Source organism: Antechinus flavipes, chromosome 4, assembly GCF_016432865.1.
Source record: "Antechinus flavipes isolate AdamAnt ecotype Samford, QLD, Australia chromosome 4, AdamAnt_v2, whole genome shotgun sequence".
NCBI classification, from domain to species: domain Eukaryota; kingdom Metazoa; phylum Chordata; class Mammalia; order Dasyuromorphia; family Dasyuridae; genus Antechinus; species Antechinus flavipes.
The window spans coordinates 386,649,710-386,668,084 of NC_067401.1; the positions used below are offsets into that span (position 1 = coordinate 386,649,710).

Genomic DNA, 18,375 nt, shown 5'->3' on the forward strand with positions numbered 1-18,375 from the left:
TCTTTTGTAAGAGATGTACTACTGGCAAATGAATCTTCCTTACTATAGCAACCTGGACATGTACTATTCTACTGAAAGAGCTTCGATGATCTTGCTGCCTTCTTGGTAAAAATAAAAAAATAAAAATAAAAAAACAATCAGGCATTCAAGACTATGTACAATCTGGACCACTCTACCTTTTTAGCCTTTTTTTCATTTTCTTCCCCTCCAATTATTCTAAGCTCCAAATAAACTACTATACACTACTTGCTAAATATATCCTATACTTTCCTGTTTCCATATATTTGCACACATTTGCTAGATCTGGAATATTGTCCCTTTTCCCTTTCCTGTCAATTGTGAATTTCCTATTTATCCTTTAAAAATGTCAATAAAACTTTCCCTAAACCAACAGGTTGATAACCAACTTTACTTAGTCTTCACACAGTTTTTTATTCTGCACCTTTGCAATGCATTCACATATTATTTGTATTACAGCTATCTATTTATATCAATCACTACAGTAGAATATGATGATATTTTAACTTTGTATCTCCCTTAGCACCTAACATATGATTCTTTACAATTTAACTAATGTGTCTTGAATAAAAGCTTTGTTATAAACTTGAATGAGACTACACTATAGTGGCAAGGGCATTGGTTGGGGTTGGAGAGAGAAGATTCTGACTGAATTTCAATTTGGTTTACTATCTAGACAACTTCAGGAAAGTCACATAATTTATCTTGATGTCAGTTTTCTCATATATAAACTGTATTAGATAATTCCACCTAGGATCCAATGATCCTATGATATCAAAAGGTTTGTTCCATTGGTCATAACTTAATAATGTAATTCGATTTCTAACAACATTTGTTACAAGAGAAGTCATTCTGGGAAGTAAAGATATAAAAAAAACTTTTGCAACTAAATTTTTCTAGCAACCAAAATAACGGTTTCATCAGTTTCACATTAGGAGTAATTGTACTCTTCGGGAAAATCAAGGCATGCTAGAATTAGAATTTGGTTGTTTTTCCACTTAACTCCATTAGAAAACATTGGCATTGATTGAAGTTATATTCATACTGTGTCCATCTTAGAGTCACTGATTGGATTCTGACTTGGCAATAGTAACACACATACAATATGAGGCTGCCAGGATGCCAATAAAAGTCAAAAGAAACGAACCATCTCACCCATTCATGTCTTATGAGCCTACCACCAACAGTACTCAACATAATTTCAGCATAGAATTGAACTTCAATTCAATGTGTTTACCATATAAAAGTCATGGCTAGGGAATACCAAGAAAAATTAAAAGTCCTTGCCCTCTAGTAGAAAAAATAAAATACAACATGAGTAAAAGAATGCTCACCACAGAGAGGCAAAGAAGTAGGAGAAAGGAGAAGAAAAAAAGGAAAGGAAGGGAGAAAGGAGGAGAGAGAAAAAAAGGAGAGAGAAAATTAAGGAATAGGAAGAAGAGAGAAGGAGAAATGAGGAAAATGGAAGCAGAAGAAGAGGTGAGGGTATACACAAGAGTAGAAGACGAGGGACAGAGAGTGGAAAAACAGAGCAAGAGAATTCAAATGCTGTTAGAGGACTCTAATATTAGCTAGGGACTTGTTTATAGATTGTTGCTAAGGAAAACTTCAGGCTTTGGAAAATGAACCAGACCACTATACCACTGTGACAGCTGCTGTTCAGACTTGATATCCATATAGGCTTATCTTCCAAATGTTTCCTATTTTCCATTTCCAACCTGCTATCAGTTAGCCAAATCAATTCCTTTATAATCAAATGAATCCACTAGTTTTTTTTTTCCTAATGTCCACAAGAACTATGAAATTTGCCACTAGAGCAAAGATCCAAGGCTCATTCAAAGAGAAAATTTGTCTTCTCCTGGGTTATAAACTAAGAATAACAGGCAGTCCCACTACTCAAACTGACCTTCTGAATTTAACATTAACTACATCCAAAAGAAGAAATTGTTCAATAATTCAATGTAGAGACTGTTATTTAGTCCTCAGTCTTCCACTCACTCACTGGGAGATTTTGAATATGTAATTTCCCTTGTGTCATGATCTCATTTTCTCATATCTAAAAATTAGGGAGAACAACTCTTACCCCTCTTTACCACAAACAAAAGATATGGATAAATATGAAAAACATTTTAAATGCTTCCTAATCCAAGGTAGTATCTCTCATTAAAAAAAATAGAAGTATTTCAAGAGTTTTACTCTGAATTATACTGTCTATTCAACATAATAAACTATCTGGATTCCCATGAGACTTGAAATCAGTTGATTTATTTGGTTTAACCTGATATCTTCATGGGCACTGAAGAAACAAAAAAGTCATCTAATATTTTTGAACAATAGTCCCAGTAGACAGCAAAATGAAATGTCTCACCAGTATGAATGTAGGTGAATGATTTATATTCACATAGATTCAGACCCCCTCTCTGATCCAAAATTCTAATTCATTCCTGGTGAAAATGACAGACTTCTCTAATAAAGCCTGATATTTAGGAAATATAATAGTCTCCCTCCTGAAAGAGCAAATTACACTAATTACAATTAAAGCTAATTACTAAGGGAATTGCTTCCACTGACCATATATGTTGCCCTTCCTAGAGCAACAGCCTTTCAAAAGCCAGTTTTAAAGGCCCATTTCTCCAATCATCATGAGCTTCAAATCAGATATTTTGAAAATAGAATGTACTTCTGCACTAGTTCCCAGCAGGCGCTGAGATGTGTCCTTTTATAGTGCAACAAAAGGCTGATTACAGGGAATGCTGCAATTCAAGGAAAGAATTAAGCACTAGCACATGCTGTTAGAGAGAACAGTTTGCTTGCAAAACATTTGATTTGTGTGGGGGGAGGGAAAATTCTTGTTTGGGTGAAAAGAGAAAATGAATTGGCTTCATCTTACTAACAGCCATAACAAAATGTTTTATGATTATGGGGTTTTTTATTCCCAAGAAAGCAGGCCTTCTCAAGACATATTATACTTGCAGTATTCTACATGTAAGCTACATTTTGATCCATTTAGCATAATGGTCTTAGGAATAATGTTACTCAGATCCTTAGTACTATTGTGTTGGCTAATATTATCATTATTCAAATCAGTTTAATGTGTCTATTCTATTCCAAAGAACGTTTTCTACATATTTACATACATATATGATTGTCCATGTGTGTATCTGCACATCTGTCTTTTACATGTTTTTCCATATCAGCACGTCCTATAGACTTTAAAATATGAGTGCCTACTGAGTATATAGCATCTAACTCAGAACTACATGAAATAAGATACTAGACAAAGGTTTTTGTGAAAAGGAAGAAGAGGAGGCTAAGGATGATAGAAATGGTGACTCAATTACATCAAATGAGAGTCTATCCAGTTTTCTCATTTTCAAATTCCAAGTTCTATTCAAAGTTTCTTCCTTGTACTCATTCTTTTGCAACTCCAAGTCTTACACCTGGAACATTTCCTTACCCCTAACTTCCCCAGCGATTGATTTTTTTTTTATACCAAAAAAATCCTAAAACTTTCATGAAGTTTTGGGACTTTTTTTGGTATAAAAAAAAATCAATCTGGCTTTTTCAGATAACAAGAGAAATCTTCCACCTGTCCTTTTCAATCTAAGATAAAATGTCATACCTTCCTTCTAAAATGCAATGCATTAAAAAGGTGGAAGAATATACATATGAAATTATCAGATATAATCACTGTATTTACTTGTTTTAACTGTTAGTTTAACTTTATTATAAAGGAAGTTTCTTCTCTTTATTATAAGGGCAGTCTTCTTTTGGAGCAAAGAGAGTTGTTGGGAAGTGATGAAATATTTAAAAAGGATCAATAAAATATTTTTAAAAGATAAAATTGCAAATCAAAATCCTTTTGGAAGATACTTAATCAACTCTATTCACATATGGTTCTATATTTTTTGAGGACATAACTAATCTATATACTGTAATAATTTACAGTAATGTAATTTTCAGTAATAAATGTCACTTTACTTTCATCTTTTAAAAGATGATTTCTATGTGCTCTAACTAGACTATAAACTCCTTGAGGGTGAAAGATCACATCAAGAAGATTTTCCAGTTATCTGTCTCTATTATTCCCATCTCTGATATGGAGCACCCTACATAGCATATAGCCCATCAGAGGTGTTACATGCTAAATCCACATTCCTGCTCTTTTAATATATGCTTTCTCTCTATATATAATTACAAACCATTCATGCTTTGGTTTAATGTTCTTATACTAATATCTCTACATCCCATATATGTGTACTTGAATTAATGTTAGTCTTAGACTACTAATTTCCCCAAAAGCAGAAAATGGTCTTATTTATTCTTTAAAATGACTTAATCTCAACTTTCCACCCTATCCAATTTCAACTCTATAGTTAATCAGTTCAATATTATACTATCCTCTACTCTTGATTCCCTTATCCTATCTCCATTCATGTTGGCCAAATCCAAACCTAGATAACTCACACAATTTTACTTCTTCCCCTCTTATTGTTTTGCTCTAGAATCTTGCTACATAGGTCCAGTGCCATTTTACATTTTCTAATTTCTAAGAGACCTCACAAGAAAGTTATTTCATTCTCTCTTGATTCTCTAGCGTCTTCTCCACAATTTGCTATTCCAAACTTTGTCGACTCTCAAATTTCCTACATTATTACATCACTGCCTCTCAGATAAGGAACTAAGTTCATGCTTTAATGAGAAAATAGAGCCATTCCCTGTGAACTTCCTCTTCTTCACTTCTCTACATTTCAAACCCCAGATATCATTTGCTATTCTCTCTTTTTTTATTACAAACCTTGTTGAAGAAGTAATTCCTTCTCTTCTCCAAGACCAATACCTTTATACTGCCCCTTGATCTCACTCTCACCTGTCTTCACCAATAAACTACCCCCACAATACCCACTCTCTAATTTTTAATTCTTATCTACTTATTCCTTCTCTGCTGGCTTACAAATATGTTTAGGTCTTTATTGATTCTAGCATCCCCACCCATCCTGTGATAGCCAAAATCTTAGAAAAAGCAGTATCTTCCTACTTCTATGCAATCAATTCTTAACCCTCTGAAAACTTGCTTCCAATCTCATTGTTCAACTGAAGATCTTCAGAAAGCTAGAATCTGCTCTCCCCAAAGTCATCGATCATAATTTAACTGCCAAATGTGATGAACGTCTTCTTCCATCCTCATTCTGTTTGACCTCTGGAGCACCTGACAACTTTCTTAAATACTCTCTTTTCTTGGATATTTTCTTGTTTCTAATTTTATCATATTATTTTTTTCCTGTTTCTTCTACTACTGTCTGATCATTCTTTCTCATTCTCCTTTTTTGGATCATCACCTGTATCACACTCTAATTGAGTGTGATCTCAAGGCTCTGTCTTGGACTATTACTGGTTTTTTCCCTCTACATTATCTCATTTGATGACTTTGTCAGCTTCCATAAGATTAATTATCATCCCAATGTAACCTTACTCTGTTTCCTTAGTATCAATCTTCCATAGTGAAATAGCTATTAAAAATAGGACAAACTGGTTGTCCTATATTCCCTAAACCTGTTAATTCCAAAATTGAACTGATCCTTATTACAAATTTTCCTACTTCCATTATCCTTCTGGTTACCCAGATTCAGAACCTTGGTCACCCAGACTCATTTCTTTGACTCATGCTAATTGTCAAACTGTTTCTGTTTGCACATCTCTTCCAATCATCTTTATTTATATAGCCATCATCCTAGCTCAGGCCCTTACTATCTCTCACTTGGACTACAAAAGTTTTCCAACTGATGTCCCTACTTTAAATTTTCCTCCTTTCTAATCCATCTTCCACTGGACTCTGTCTCCTGACAACTCAAATCTCACCTCCCATAAGAGGCCTTTTCTGATATGGACATTTCCTTTCAATGGTTAGTACCTCTTGTCTGAGATTTCCTTCCCTTTACAGGGTATTTCTCTTCTATTTACATTTTTTTTTTCCACATATTATTTCCCAGACAAGAACACGAGTTTCTTGAGGTCAGGGATCATTTTCTTTTCCTTCTTATGTATTCCCAGTACTTAGTACAGAACTTGACATAGCAGACACTTAACAAATGCTTGTTGATGATGATAAGGAGGCCCTTCCTGATCTTTGTTAGCTTCTAGTTCCTCTTCTCTTCATCCCCTGCCAAATTCCCTTGAATATATTTTATACACCTTTAGGTATGCATTTGTTATCTTCTCCAGTAAAATTTCAGTTCTGAGTTCAGTTTTAAAAAGTTCAGTTCAGTTCTGTATAGAGAACTGACTCAAATTAATAAGAATAAAAGTCATTCCCAATTGATAAATGATCTAAGAATATAAACAATTTTTAGGTGAAGAAATTAAAGCCATGAAAAAATGCTCTAAATCACTACTGATTAGAGAAATACAAATTAAGACAACTCTGAGGTACCACTTAATATCTCTCAGAATAGCTAAGATGACAGGAAAAGATAATGATAAATATTGGAGGAGATGTGGGGAAACTGGGACATTAACACATTGTTGGTGGATTTGTGAACTGATCCAACCATTTTGAGGAGCAATTTAGAACTATACCCAAAGGACTATCAAATTGTGCATACCCTTTGATCCACTATTATCACCACTGAGTCTGTACCCCAAAGAGATCATAAAAGATTGAAAAGGACCCACATGTACAAAAATATTTGTAATAGCCTGTAGAGAGCTGAAACTCTGAATCAGACAAGAGAGCACTTAAGGCCACCTATTTGATGTCAGACAATGGCTCTATTAGAATATATTTGGATCATGGCTCTCCTCACCATTGGTGCTTGCTGAATGTTTGGTGGTGAAAGAATCGTAGGCAAGGATTGGAGGGTGGAGGGAGAGAAGTGAGAGTCACTTGGCAGTAGAACAAGGAGGAAAGAAGCTGGAGACTCCAAATTTCAGAATCCAGTTTACATCTTTGGCAAGCCACAAGCCAGCCTGCTTGCCTCCTTCACTTCTCCCCCTAAAGACCAAGGACTGTGATTTGTCCTGACTCTGACTGACCCTGAGGCCCTCCAGGGAGCTAGTCTGGATTTTACAACAGCCCTTTTTGTAGAGGCAAGGAACTGGAAATTGAGTGGATGCCCAACATTAGGGAATGGCTGAATAAGTTATGGTATGTGAATATACTGAAGTATTATTTCTCTGTAAGAAATGAGGGACAAACTGATTTTAGAAAAGCGTAGAAAGACTTACATGAACTGATGCTGTATGAAATGACCAGAACCAAGAAAACAATATACACAGTAACAAGATTATGTGATGATTAATTTGATGGATTTGGTTCTTCTTAACAATGCAATAATTCAAGGCAATTCCAATACTCAGGATGGAAAATGCCATCCACATCCAGAAAGAGAAGTATGGAGACTGAATGTGGATCAAGGCACAGTATTTTCACCTTTCTTATTTGTTGTTTTATTTTCTTTCTCATGGTTTTTTTTTTCTCCCTTTTGGTCTGATTTTTTTTTTTTTTTTTGCAACACATGATAAATATGAAAATGTTTAAAAGAATTACACATATTTAACAAATCTGATTGCTTGCTACTTTAGGGACGGGGAGAGGTAAGGGAGGGATGAAGAAAATCTGGAAGACAAAGTCTTACAAAAATTAATGTTGAAAACTATCTTTATATGTATTTAGAAAATAAACTACTATATTAAAAAAAGAATTTCAAATTTTGGAAGACTGAGATAATCAGGCTTTGGTTCTGTATCAATGATTATAAATATAATATGTAAACATATAATTACTTGCTGACTAATATAAGTAGATTCTTCACATATGATGAATTTTCTAACTCCTCCCTCTTTTCCAAAATATGCACAATGATAAAGTTAACACCATAATGTTAATTCTCTCTCAGCATAGTAAAGTTTTTGAAATGGAAGGAGAGATTCCACCTGGGAGTTTTATCCTTGTAAGGGAATATCATTATTGCATTTAACAATTTTTCACCTAGAAACAGTGTCTAAATTATATCCAGGATACCATTTAGATATGTATTTCATAGTCAACACTACTTTATTAATATTTCCTTGGTGGCAAACTAATACACAAAAAGAAATTATGGTTACTGAAATGTGTTTGAAAATTCATTTTGTTCATTTAACGTTATTATTTGTCCTTCATTCAAGACAACCACGACATTAGGGAAGTGATGAAAGTCAACTGGATTTGAAGGAGGGAGATTTTCTCCTCTGGTAACATCTGGGTCCAGTAGTAAGATACAGATCAGAACGATCAGACATGGCTCTGGACGCAATTGGAGACCTTGGTCTTTTTAAGCTAAGGTCTTTAGAAGATCTAATTCATTTCCTTTTTTGGGTGTGGAGGGTGGAAATGAGGTAAAAAAGGCTCTTCTTTGTCTCATTTCTTTCTGACTTAACCTTAATCATTGCTTCAGTTAACAAAAATGAAGATCTATCTGGAGACCCATTTGCTCGACCTCATTCTGCTCCAATACTTTTAAAATATTTTTTCCTCTGACAACAACAAGCATGTGTTCTTCATTTAATATGTTATCAATGGGAAAAAATGACTGGTAGGATGAAAACAACTATTTCCTATCTCCATATCACATCTCTCTATTTCATGCCTCTATGGTTTCAAAGATCAATTAAAAATAGAACAGAATGAAAAGTTTTTTTCTTTCTGAATGATTAAAATCTATTTAAGGGCTGCTATTCCATCACAGTGAAAACCATATTTTGGAAACTGCTATCTCCTATCCTATCATGTCTTGCTCCAGCTGTATCTTTTTTGAATGGAATGATCAAAACTTTCCCACAATGTTCTTATTTTCTAATTCTTCCATTTTAATGTACTTCTTTAAATATGTTCCCAGTTTGCTGTGTGATCTTGACAAATCACAACATCTCTGTGTTTCTGTTATTTCATAAGTAAAACAGATAAAAAATCCCCTTCCATTTCTTTGACTCATCACACCAATGAGATAAAGGCACATACAGATCACAGCATTTTCTGAGATCTCTTCCTCCCTGAAGCCAAAGATAAACCCTGAATTATATGAAATCATTCAATATAAATCATCCTCAGGATGGCCAAGAAATACCACATGCCACTTTTTTATCAACTGCCTTAAAGCAATATTTAATAAATGTAAATAAAAATTATCACCCACCGCCTCCTCTCTCTGGCTTCTGTGGAGGAGTCTGTCCCAGTAGTTGAGAGCACATTGGCAGCTGTAACCCCATTGGCAGTGCTAGGCGGGGGACGATTTGTGATCACACACAGCGGGGTACTAGAGGACACACTATCTGCAGCTTTTTCCACAGATGGATCTGCGTGGAGCTTGTAAGGAGTTCTGAAATGAAAGAAGATGCAACACAGAGAACACTTAGGCATCTCCCTCAATAGATCCCTGACAGAGTGTAAAGTAAAATCAGATTTAACAGAAAAACCCTTCTGGCTCCTCTTTAGTTTTGAGCTTTTTAAGTTTAAGTTTAAAAAGCTCATCTGCTTGGGAATATTATTACTATGCCCATGCACATCCACCACTCCACCCGCTGCATTTAATGAAATTCCTTGCCCAAGATAAAAACCGTAAGCTATAGCACAGCCAAAATACTGACTGACATGAGCAATGGTATTTTGCAGGATTCCTTGCTACCATCTGGACCCCAAACATGCATACACAAGCTGGTTCTGGCCACACACAAAGGAAGACTGAAATCACTTACAATTTTGGTCTCCATCTATCCCTCAAATCAATACCTAGAAAAGGAAGTCTTCATAGGAGTCTTGAGCAAGGCATGAAGGTGTGCTCCTTGTATTATCGATGTATAAATATTCTGAATAGTTAGTAAATCTTTAGCATATTCAATTCTCCCTCTCCTAGCTCTTTTGTATTTGAGCCAATTATTTTGTGACTTGCATGCAGATTAGCATAATATATTTCTGATAAAAAAGAAAATCGGGAGGGCCAATAATTATTGGCTCAAAATGGGATCCTATGTGTAACCTTAACTACAGATTTTGTATCTACAAGATATATAATTAAAGTAATTTGCATGAGAACAGGATCTTTGTTTCTTAAAGGGATTGGCTCAGGCAGGCTCTCCTCCCAAAAAGCTATTATTTGTGATATCACAGCTTGTTGCTAGGGTAACAAAAATCCAAAACTGAAAAATATACTTATCAGAAAAGCAATCAGGGGCATGAAAACTACTAAATATCTGATATCCACCATAAGTTTAATCCGAGGAAAATTTACAAGTGATCACAAATTCATTGTCAAATATATCACATTGGCAGAATAAGCTTCAAGAAGAAATTCAAATTTAAAAAATTTGACTACATCTCTAGATCCTGCTCAATTATTCAACAAGCATTTAGTATGCTACTACTACTCACTAAGTACTGTGCTAGATGCTGGGGCTACACAGACAAAAATTAGAAAGGTCCCTACCCTGAAGCATTTTATTCTACCACAGGAGAGAACATATTACACAAAATAAATATAAGGAAAATTTGGGGAGAGGACATTAGCAGCTGTTGGGATCAAGAAGAAGCAACTCTCAAACAGGAAAGATGCCACCCAAATAGCTTTCTACAAAGGCCAGGTGGCATGTATTAGTCAGAATAGAAGTAATTTAAGTCAATACTGTTTTAAGACCTACTTGAGGAGTACACAAGAACTAGAACACTGGGTTCATGGGGTTGGCTTTTGTTGTTGTTTTTTTGCTTTTTAATGTTTGTTTTCTTCCCCTGTATATATTTGACCAGATCCAGTTGTTCTTCCTGACCTTTACTTTCTTAGGATTGGGTACTGATTGGGTAAGACTCTATACTGTGTGATTTCACAGTTATTGCTGGTGAAAATGGAGGAAAGCTTCCTCAAAATTAGGACTGTTCCAAAGTAGAATAGATTTCTTGATTAAGAAGTGAGTCCCCCATCACTAGAGGTCACCAAGTAGACAGAGGGTGGATTCCTATTTAACACATAGGCTATACAAGATGAACTCTTTAGACCCTTCTAATTCAAAGATTCTATAATTCTCTGTGATTTATCATTATCATAGCAATTTTTAAAATCAGATTTTAAAAATTACCCAAACTAAAGATGTTGCTTAGGATTATATTAAATGGATTTAAATATGTATCTTAAATGTCTCTAACTGGATCTGAGTTAGGAAGACAAGTTCAACTCCAACTTCAGAGACTCACTAGTTATGTCATCCCAACTATAAAATGGGGAAAATAACAAAATCTGCTTCCTAAGGGTTGTTGTGAGGATCAACTAAGGAAAAAAAACAAACAAGAAAGTGCTGAACTGGGAGCTTCAAGACCTAGATCCTGGTCATTTAGAGACAAAAGGGATCTTAGAAGTCAAAGAATACAGCCCTCTCATTTTAAGGCACTGAGGCCCAAAGTAGAGATGTGATTTGCCCAAGATCTTTACACAATATGGAGGATAGTTAGGATTTGAACCCAGATCTATGAAGTCTAAATTCAAGGCTCTTTCTTTTCAGAGACAAGTGGTTTGCCCAGGTTCATCCAGCTAATACATATTTGAGTCCAGAGTGGAAGATGAATCCTTCTGACGCCAGGGCCAGTCCTCTACCCACTGTGCCACCCTGCTGCCCCTAATGCAATGCTCTTTCCTCTGTACTATCCTGTCTCATCTTCTGGTCTTACTAACACCTAGATGTGAGTCTCCATTTCCTCAACTACAAAATATGTGGGCTGTTCAATTACCTTACAACCTAACATCCTATGATCTAAGAACCATTTTTAGTATTGCCTGAATGATGAGTTACTACTATCATCATTTCCTATTTACTTTCAGTTATTTGTAAAACATAGGCTCATAAAAAGTAACTGCTATCCTAAAACATAAAGCCATCTCCATAACAAAAGTGATAAATATCATAGCTCTAGTTAAAAGTAACTGCTTAACCTCTTTCCTGTCTTTGGAGAGGAAGGACCTAAAGATCACTAAACACTAAGGATCTCGAAGTGTTTCCAAGGGTTGGTTAGTTTTGTTCAATTGTTTGTCCCCACCCTTTTTATTCTATAATAAGGGAAGGATCCCTAGAAAAGGAAGAAGGGAACAATACATTAGGAAATGAAGGTAATCAAAAACTATTGTTAGCTGGCTTCCTGTTGCAGCTGCCCATATTGCTATCGCAATCTTTCTTGCCCATATTGCTATCGCAATCCTTATTCACCTCTTCACTTCAATAAAGATTGAAGATTTTTCCCTTAACCTGAATTCCTGACTCCGGCTGATTTTAAATACACAGTCATTACAAACTATCATAAAAATTTACTTTTTAAAAAAGTCATAATAGGACAAATATTTCACACAATTAACTATCTTTATCATGCTGCCTTTGGACTTACCTGAAGCCAAGAAGAGAATACTCAGGAATAAACTTCAAATGAATAATAACATTCCCCTTTCACATATTATCTAGCAAGTCCCTGTTCCCATATAGAAAACAGGAGGCTTTCTCCTAGAAGCTAATACCATTTTTCATCCTGACTACATTTGCATTCCATCTTCCATTAAAAACCAAAGAAAAGGTCTTCAAACTTTTATGTATCTGCGGGAAAATTTAGACCTTGCAAATAGGGTGTGAAAATCATTTTAACATTTGATTTAACACACACCAGGGAACCTTGAATTCCAATCATAACTGACAAGAGAGAATCCAGTGATGAATCCAATGAAGTTAAACAAAGATGTATCTTGAGTATTATATACGTGGCAATGTACCCTAAGAGTATATCTAACTTTGTAAGTAATTTTCATCAAGTTTGAGGCTTAAGTTCAATTTCTATCTGGGTATCAACAACAAAAACTTGTTGAACCTAATGCTCCATTAAACCTTACCTGCCATGGTGAACGGATGCAGTAGTATTTGCACTGATTGATGTAGGGCAGGAAGAGGCAGGTTGCCACTGGCTGCCTCGGGAGGTAGATGAACCAATGGTAGTGGGTGAGGTAGCAGGAGATGAATTGCGATTGGCTGAAATGTAGGGACTGGTGGGGTCACTACTTCTACCAAATGAAGCACTGCAAAACAGCACACAGGGTCACTTTGTCATTTCCCTTTAGGACACACAGGGCACACAATTCCCAGCCCCAGCTCCCCACTCAGATGGTGTGCTTTCCATAAACAGAAGCTAACAGAGAGAAGGTGAGGCAATGGAGAAGGGCCCAGATTTGGCTGGCACTTGGTCACTGAGGTTAGCTGCTATTGAAGAGCACAGGAAACCATGCAGCAAAGAGCAAGAAAGGAGTGCGGTTAGGACTGTGGGGAAATGGGAGAGATGGCTAAGAAGAAAATTGTGTATTCAAAGAGAGACTCATCCTATTAGACCCCAAGGCAAAAACTATGAAACGAAGTGACAGAAGTGGAAACTGTGCTGGATAATGGGGGAGAAGAAGTAATGTGGGCCCTCGAAATGAGAGGCACAGCCCGAACAGAGACAAGCAAAGGAAGGGGAAATGATCATATTAATAGAGGCCCTTGGGGTAAGGAATGATGAGGTCCTGAGAGCTGGGAGGAAATCAAGTTAGCATTCAAAAAGCCCCTACAAAAGAAGAGAATTTGGAAAGACTCCAGAGAGTAAACTAAGACCTTTAAAGGACTGGCAGATAAAGAGAAGGGAAGCCCAAGGCCCAGGGAAGGGGCGATTTAGCAATGCAGAGTGTAGTCAAGGCCTAGGAGGCATTGCACCAGATAAAGCTAGCTTTTCTTTGTTTTTATTGTCAAATGGCAACAAGAAGGACCTGTGTCAGGTGGTTAGGACTCAAAAGAGTTGTGCTGCAAAAGTGATGATCTGTCAACAGCAAATATCTGATTTGTATACCATTTTATATACCTATATATCCAGGGTCTAAAAATTTTCTCAGGCAAAAAAAGATGATGAAAAAATTTAAGAAGCCCTGCTCTAAAGAAAGGGGAAGACAGGTGTTTTTCTGGGTAGTATGAATACAAACCTCATTGCAGAGGAAATAAACTACAGGTTTTTTTTTCCCCCAAGGTTCTTCAGCCCAAGGATGACTTGAATTGTGACCTAATTTTTCCTTTTAAATCATGACTCCATAGATAGATAGATAGATAGATACTCCTGATTGAAAATTATATCATATAAAAGAAAATAGCATAGGCTTGAGAGTCAGGAGATTAGTATTATAATTCTGGCTTCACTGCTCTGTGATCTGGAAAAAATTATAATTTCTTTAGGCCTCGTTTATAAAATTGGGGAGAATACTATTTTCCTATTTACCTTTGAGCCAAGTTTGAGCACAACCAAAAAAAAAAAAAAAAGACATATGAGTTCTCAGAAGTTGAAACTATAAAAATTCAATTTCTGATGAATCTTGAACATATTTTCTTTCAAAATGCTCATTAATAAGTATGCTCTCCATCCTGATTTGACAAAATCTTTCTCCCTGCTGCTCACAAGAGCTATGCCAAAGAAAATTAGTGCATCTGTCAAACCAAATGGAGTCCATTTAATCTCTTTAAAAGAGTTGGGTTCATAAAATCAACATCCAATCACATAATGTTAGACCACTTATCTAGGCAAAAAACATCATTATTGTCATTTTATATTAAAAATACTAACTTATAGCAAGCATGTCAAACAAGGTACAACAAACCCCTGACCATTCTAATATGTTCAACTTTCTCATTCTCCTCCATCCTGCTGTATCTGCCTGGTTGAGTATATACAACTGAAAATCAAAGATAATTTTGTACCAGAATAAAATAATTTCTTGTTTTTAGCTGTGTTTTCTTTCATAGCATGTATCTATAGAACTGAAAAACTGAAGGCTACAGAGGCTGTTTATTTTATGTTTATTTATGTTATATTTTATAATTCTAATGCCATGTTCAAATATTCATCAGCTGGTGGTACATATCATTCCCTATAAGACAGTAGTAATGAGTGGGATATAAAGTGGTGATGTTTCCTATTAAATAGAAATAGGGTCTGATCTGCCTTGGTAAGCTACCTACACAAAGTCTCTCTAAGCCTGAGACAACCAATCAGTCAGCTAATGAATCAGACTATGATGGCTACAGTACAAAATGTGAATGATGAATAAAGGAAGGAGAAAGTCTCTAAGATGCTGGAAAAAGAATGAGAAGAGGACAAACCAGAGAAAAGGAATCTTCCTCAATGTCCAAAACAGGAAAATTCTTCAGTCACTGACCAATAGCAAACAAAGTAACTATAAGAACAAGACGAAAAAGTAAAACACAAGCATTCTCTAAACTTGATGGTTCTATAATCTCAAAGTGTCTGTGGCTACAGAACAAAAGAAGTCATTTAGAAAACTCAAGTACATAGTCAACTGATCTAGTTCTACTTTAATTAAAAAAAAAAAAAGCCCATGTGCACAGACTTAAATGAGGCTGCTCTTCTTCCAGAAGCTTTAGAAATATGAAAAATTTAGATTTAAGGTCAGGTTTGACAATAAACAGAATCTCTGTTATAGGATTCTATGAGGGTGAATGATGGAGATGGAGATGAGGAAAGGGTATGAGGACACAGGAGAGAGGGTAACAAAGAAAAATTAAGATCTGGGACAAAGATTGATTTAATCAATGTTAATTGCTTTTCATTTAGATTAGCCAAAATATCCCAAGAAAGTGTCAAAAAAACCCCAAAACTCAATCCTGCATTTTTGTGATACATGCAGTTGTTACTCTTGTGTCTGTAGTGCAGATTTCAAACGTGTGGTCCACAGGCCGCATGCAGCTCACAACACTCCAGAGAGTATTAAAATGTACTTGGGAAATATTAGCAAAGTGAATTAAAGTTAATTTTCAAAATAAAATTCAACAGAGATTAAAATCACATTTTAACACTAGGTCAGTGTGCAGCTAGTAGAGATCCTGAGGCGGGGTCAGACACTGTGACTGTGGTAGGTCAGTCATTGGGAATTCTTCCTCAAGATTTATACCTTTTCAAGTAGGTTGATACGTAGGTGGAAGGAGCACCTGTCTGAGAAGTCTCGTTTCCCTTTGCTTCATCCCTCCAAAGCTGCCGAGTGTAGGAGCCGCTCCGCACCAGGTTAACAGCAGATTCTCTGTAAAAGCAAAACAGAGAAGGAGAGAATGCTGTGAGGTTGGGAAAATCTTCAATCTCTCAGACCCCTACTCCAGGGCAGCCATAGTCTTATTATCATGCAATACAAACTGGGAGGGAGAAGCCCAAATAAGAAGTCCTGTGGTGAAGTTTACAGGCAAGAAAGCAGCAATGAGGCAGTGAGGTGGTAAAACAGATGAGGAAGACCCATCAGATGCTGAATTAATTGTGTGACCTGAGGCTAGTCACTTAACTTCTGCCTACCTCAATTTCCTCAACTGTAAAATGGGGATAATAGCATTCACTTCCCAGAGTGGTTTTGAGAATCAAGTAATAGATATAAAGTGCTTACTTGGCACAGTGCCTGACACAGCAGGCAATTAATAAATGCTTGTTCCCTCCCTCATTTCAAATATCTTTCTCCTGGCCACAGAAAGGAAATCACTAAATATTATTTCCATCAGTCTTTTGAGCTGGTTATCTGAACCCAAGTACTAAGGTCCTGATAATAGAGCTCCCCAGGCTCTGTGTCTGTTCCCACCTCCCTCCCCTCTGAAGTTACCTTCATTTACCTTGTATCAGTCTTAGCTGCACTGCTTGCATGTAGTCTCTCTCAATAGAATGTGAGTTCCTTAAGGGCAGGGCCTTTCCTTAATAGATACTCAGTGCCCAACACAGTATAACTTGAATTGATACAATTTGTAGTAAGAAGAGCAGATAAGGAAATAAGAGACTGAGAGGAAGAGGTATTTAGGGGAAAGTCTATCCGGGGGAGTCCTGGTCAGCAAACAGAGAAGCCCTATGGACAAAGGCAGGATGCTTCTAGAATTTGAATTTGGCAGCTTCTGGCTTCATATCCTGCAATGAGTACAGGTTTGCAAAGTGCTTTACGAACATTATCACATTTGGTCCTCACAGAAGTCCAAGGAGTTAGATGCTATTATGATCCCTATTTTACAGATGAAGAAACTGAGTCAGAGGTTAAATGGCTTTCCCATTTTTCCCGGCTTTCTAGGCACTGTACCATCTAGCTGCCTGAATAATCAGGAAGACCTGAATTCAAATCTGGTCTCTGACCCTAGTCAGGCAACTCCCGGCAAGTTACTTAAGCTCTGATCCTGTTTCAACAAGTTCCTCAGTTCCCCACAGTTGTTGTGAGGATCAAATGAGATAATATTTGTAGAGTACTCAGCATAAAGCTTGGAATATAGTAGGCACTATATAAATGTTGTTTGTTATTGTTGTTATTGGAATTAATTATCTCCAGACCAACCACTCTATACCTTAGGAGAAGGGACAAGGGCTTAACACTGCAAGCTTCCTACCCATGAGAAACTTTGATCAGCCAGATGAAGGTCCAAAACATTTTCTTTAGTAAATTTTTTGAAAATACTAGATAAATCTAGAAATAACCTAGATAAAAGTTCCACCAGATCAGGTTTTCCTCTGAGATATAGTACTTCAATTTCAATATAACTGAGTAAACAATATTAAATCATGAAAATTCTGAATTTTGTTGATTCTTGGCCTAAATGATCCATATACAGAGTTGTGAATATGCTATAAAAACCTTAAAATTCTAGGTCAGTATGCTAAAAATACAAAAAAGATCCATTTAAAGACCCTAGTTAAATCCTCTGCCCTAGGTGAGCAGTGCCCTAGCTCCATCCTTCATCAACTAAAAGATGCTATGATATAAGCAAAAGATAAAAATCTCAGTGGATACTCTCATTAAGAAGAGTTTGAAATTGAAAACTACTCATTGGTCTATGATATTTTAAAGCCTACATGTGAAAAGCAAACCCTTTACTACTTTTTCATTTTCAATTGTTCCTAACTCATTGAACTTTTAGCCATCTGAAGACTTTATTAGAACATGTTTATCTAACATAAAAGTTAGCCCCAAATCTAAGTGACTTACTGAGGAAGAGGAGAGGGGAGACTTACTTTAGATTCCTCATCCATGATATGGATGTGGTGGATCATTTGTCCCTCCCAGCTCCAGAGCTAACCTCTAGGACTACCTAGCTTCCTTGAAAGCTCAGCTCATATCATTTCATATAACGTATTTCCTGTTCCCTCAACTGCTAATAACTCCACCAACACTGAAATTACCTCTTTTTTACTTTGTATATGTTTCTATGTATATGTACTGGTTCCCCACAATAGAACCTAAGTTCCTTGAGGCCAAAGACTGCTTTTTGTGCCCTTTATCCCCAAAGCCTGGCACAAGTAGGTGTTTAATAAATACC

At 36.2% G+C, this 18,375-nt stretch overlaps 1 protein-coding gene across 8 annotated transcripts in view; it reads right to left on the reverse strand.

Annotated features, from left to right (window-relative positions):
• The window catches only part of PPP1R12B (protein phosphatase 1 regulatory subunit 12B), a 243,147-nt gene that overhangs the window by 115,443 nt on the left and 109,329 nt on the right, over positions 1–18,375 (reverse strand). For 6 of the 8 annotated variants that reach the window (XM_051998633.1, XM_051998634.1, XM_051998632.1 and 3 more), the window contains exons 12-14: positions 15,999–16,124; positions 12,909–13,091; positions 9,192–9,374 (exon numbers count right to left, since the gene is read on the reverse strand). In XM_051998633.1, the coding sequence (XP_051854593.1) occupies positions 9,192–9,374; positions 12,909–13,091; positions 15,999–16,124 (492 nt within the window). The remainder of the gene's footprint in view (positions 1–9,191; positions 9,375–12,908; positions 13,092–15,998; positions 16,125–18,375) is intronic. The other 2 variants (XM_051998636.1, XM_051998635.1) reach the window with 1 other exon arrangement.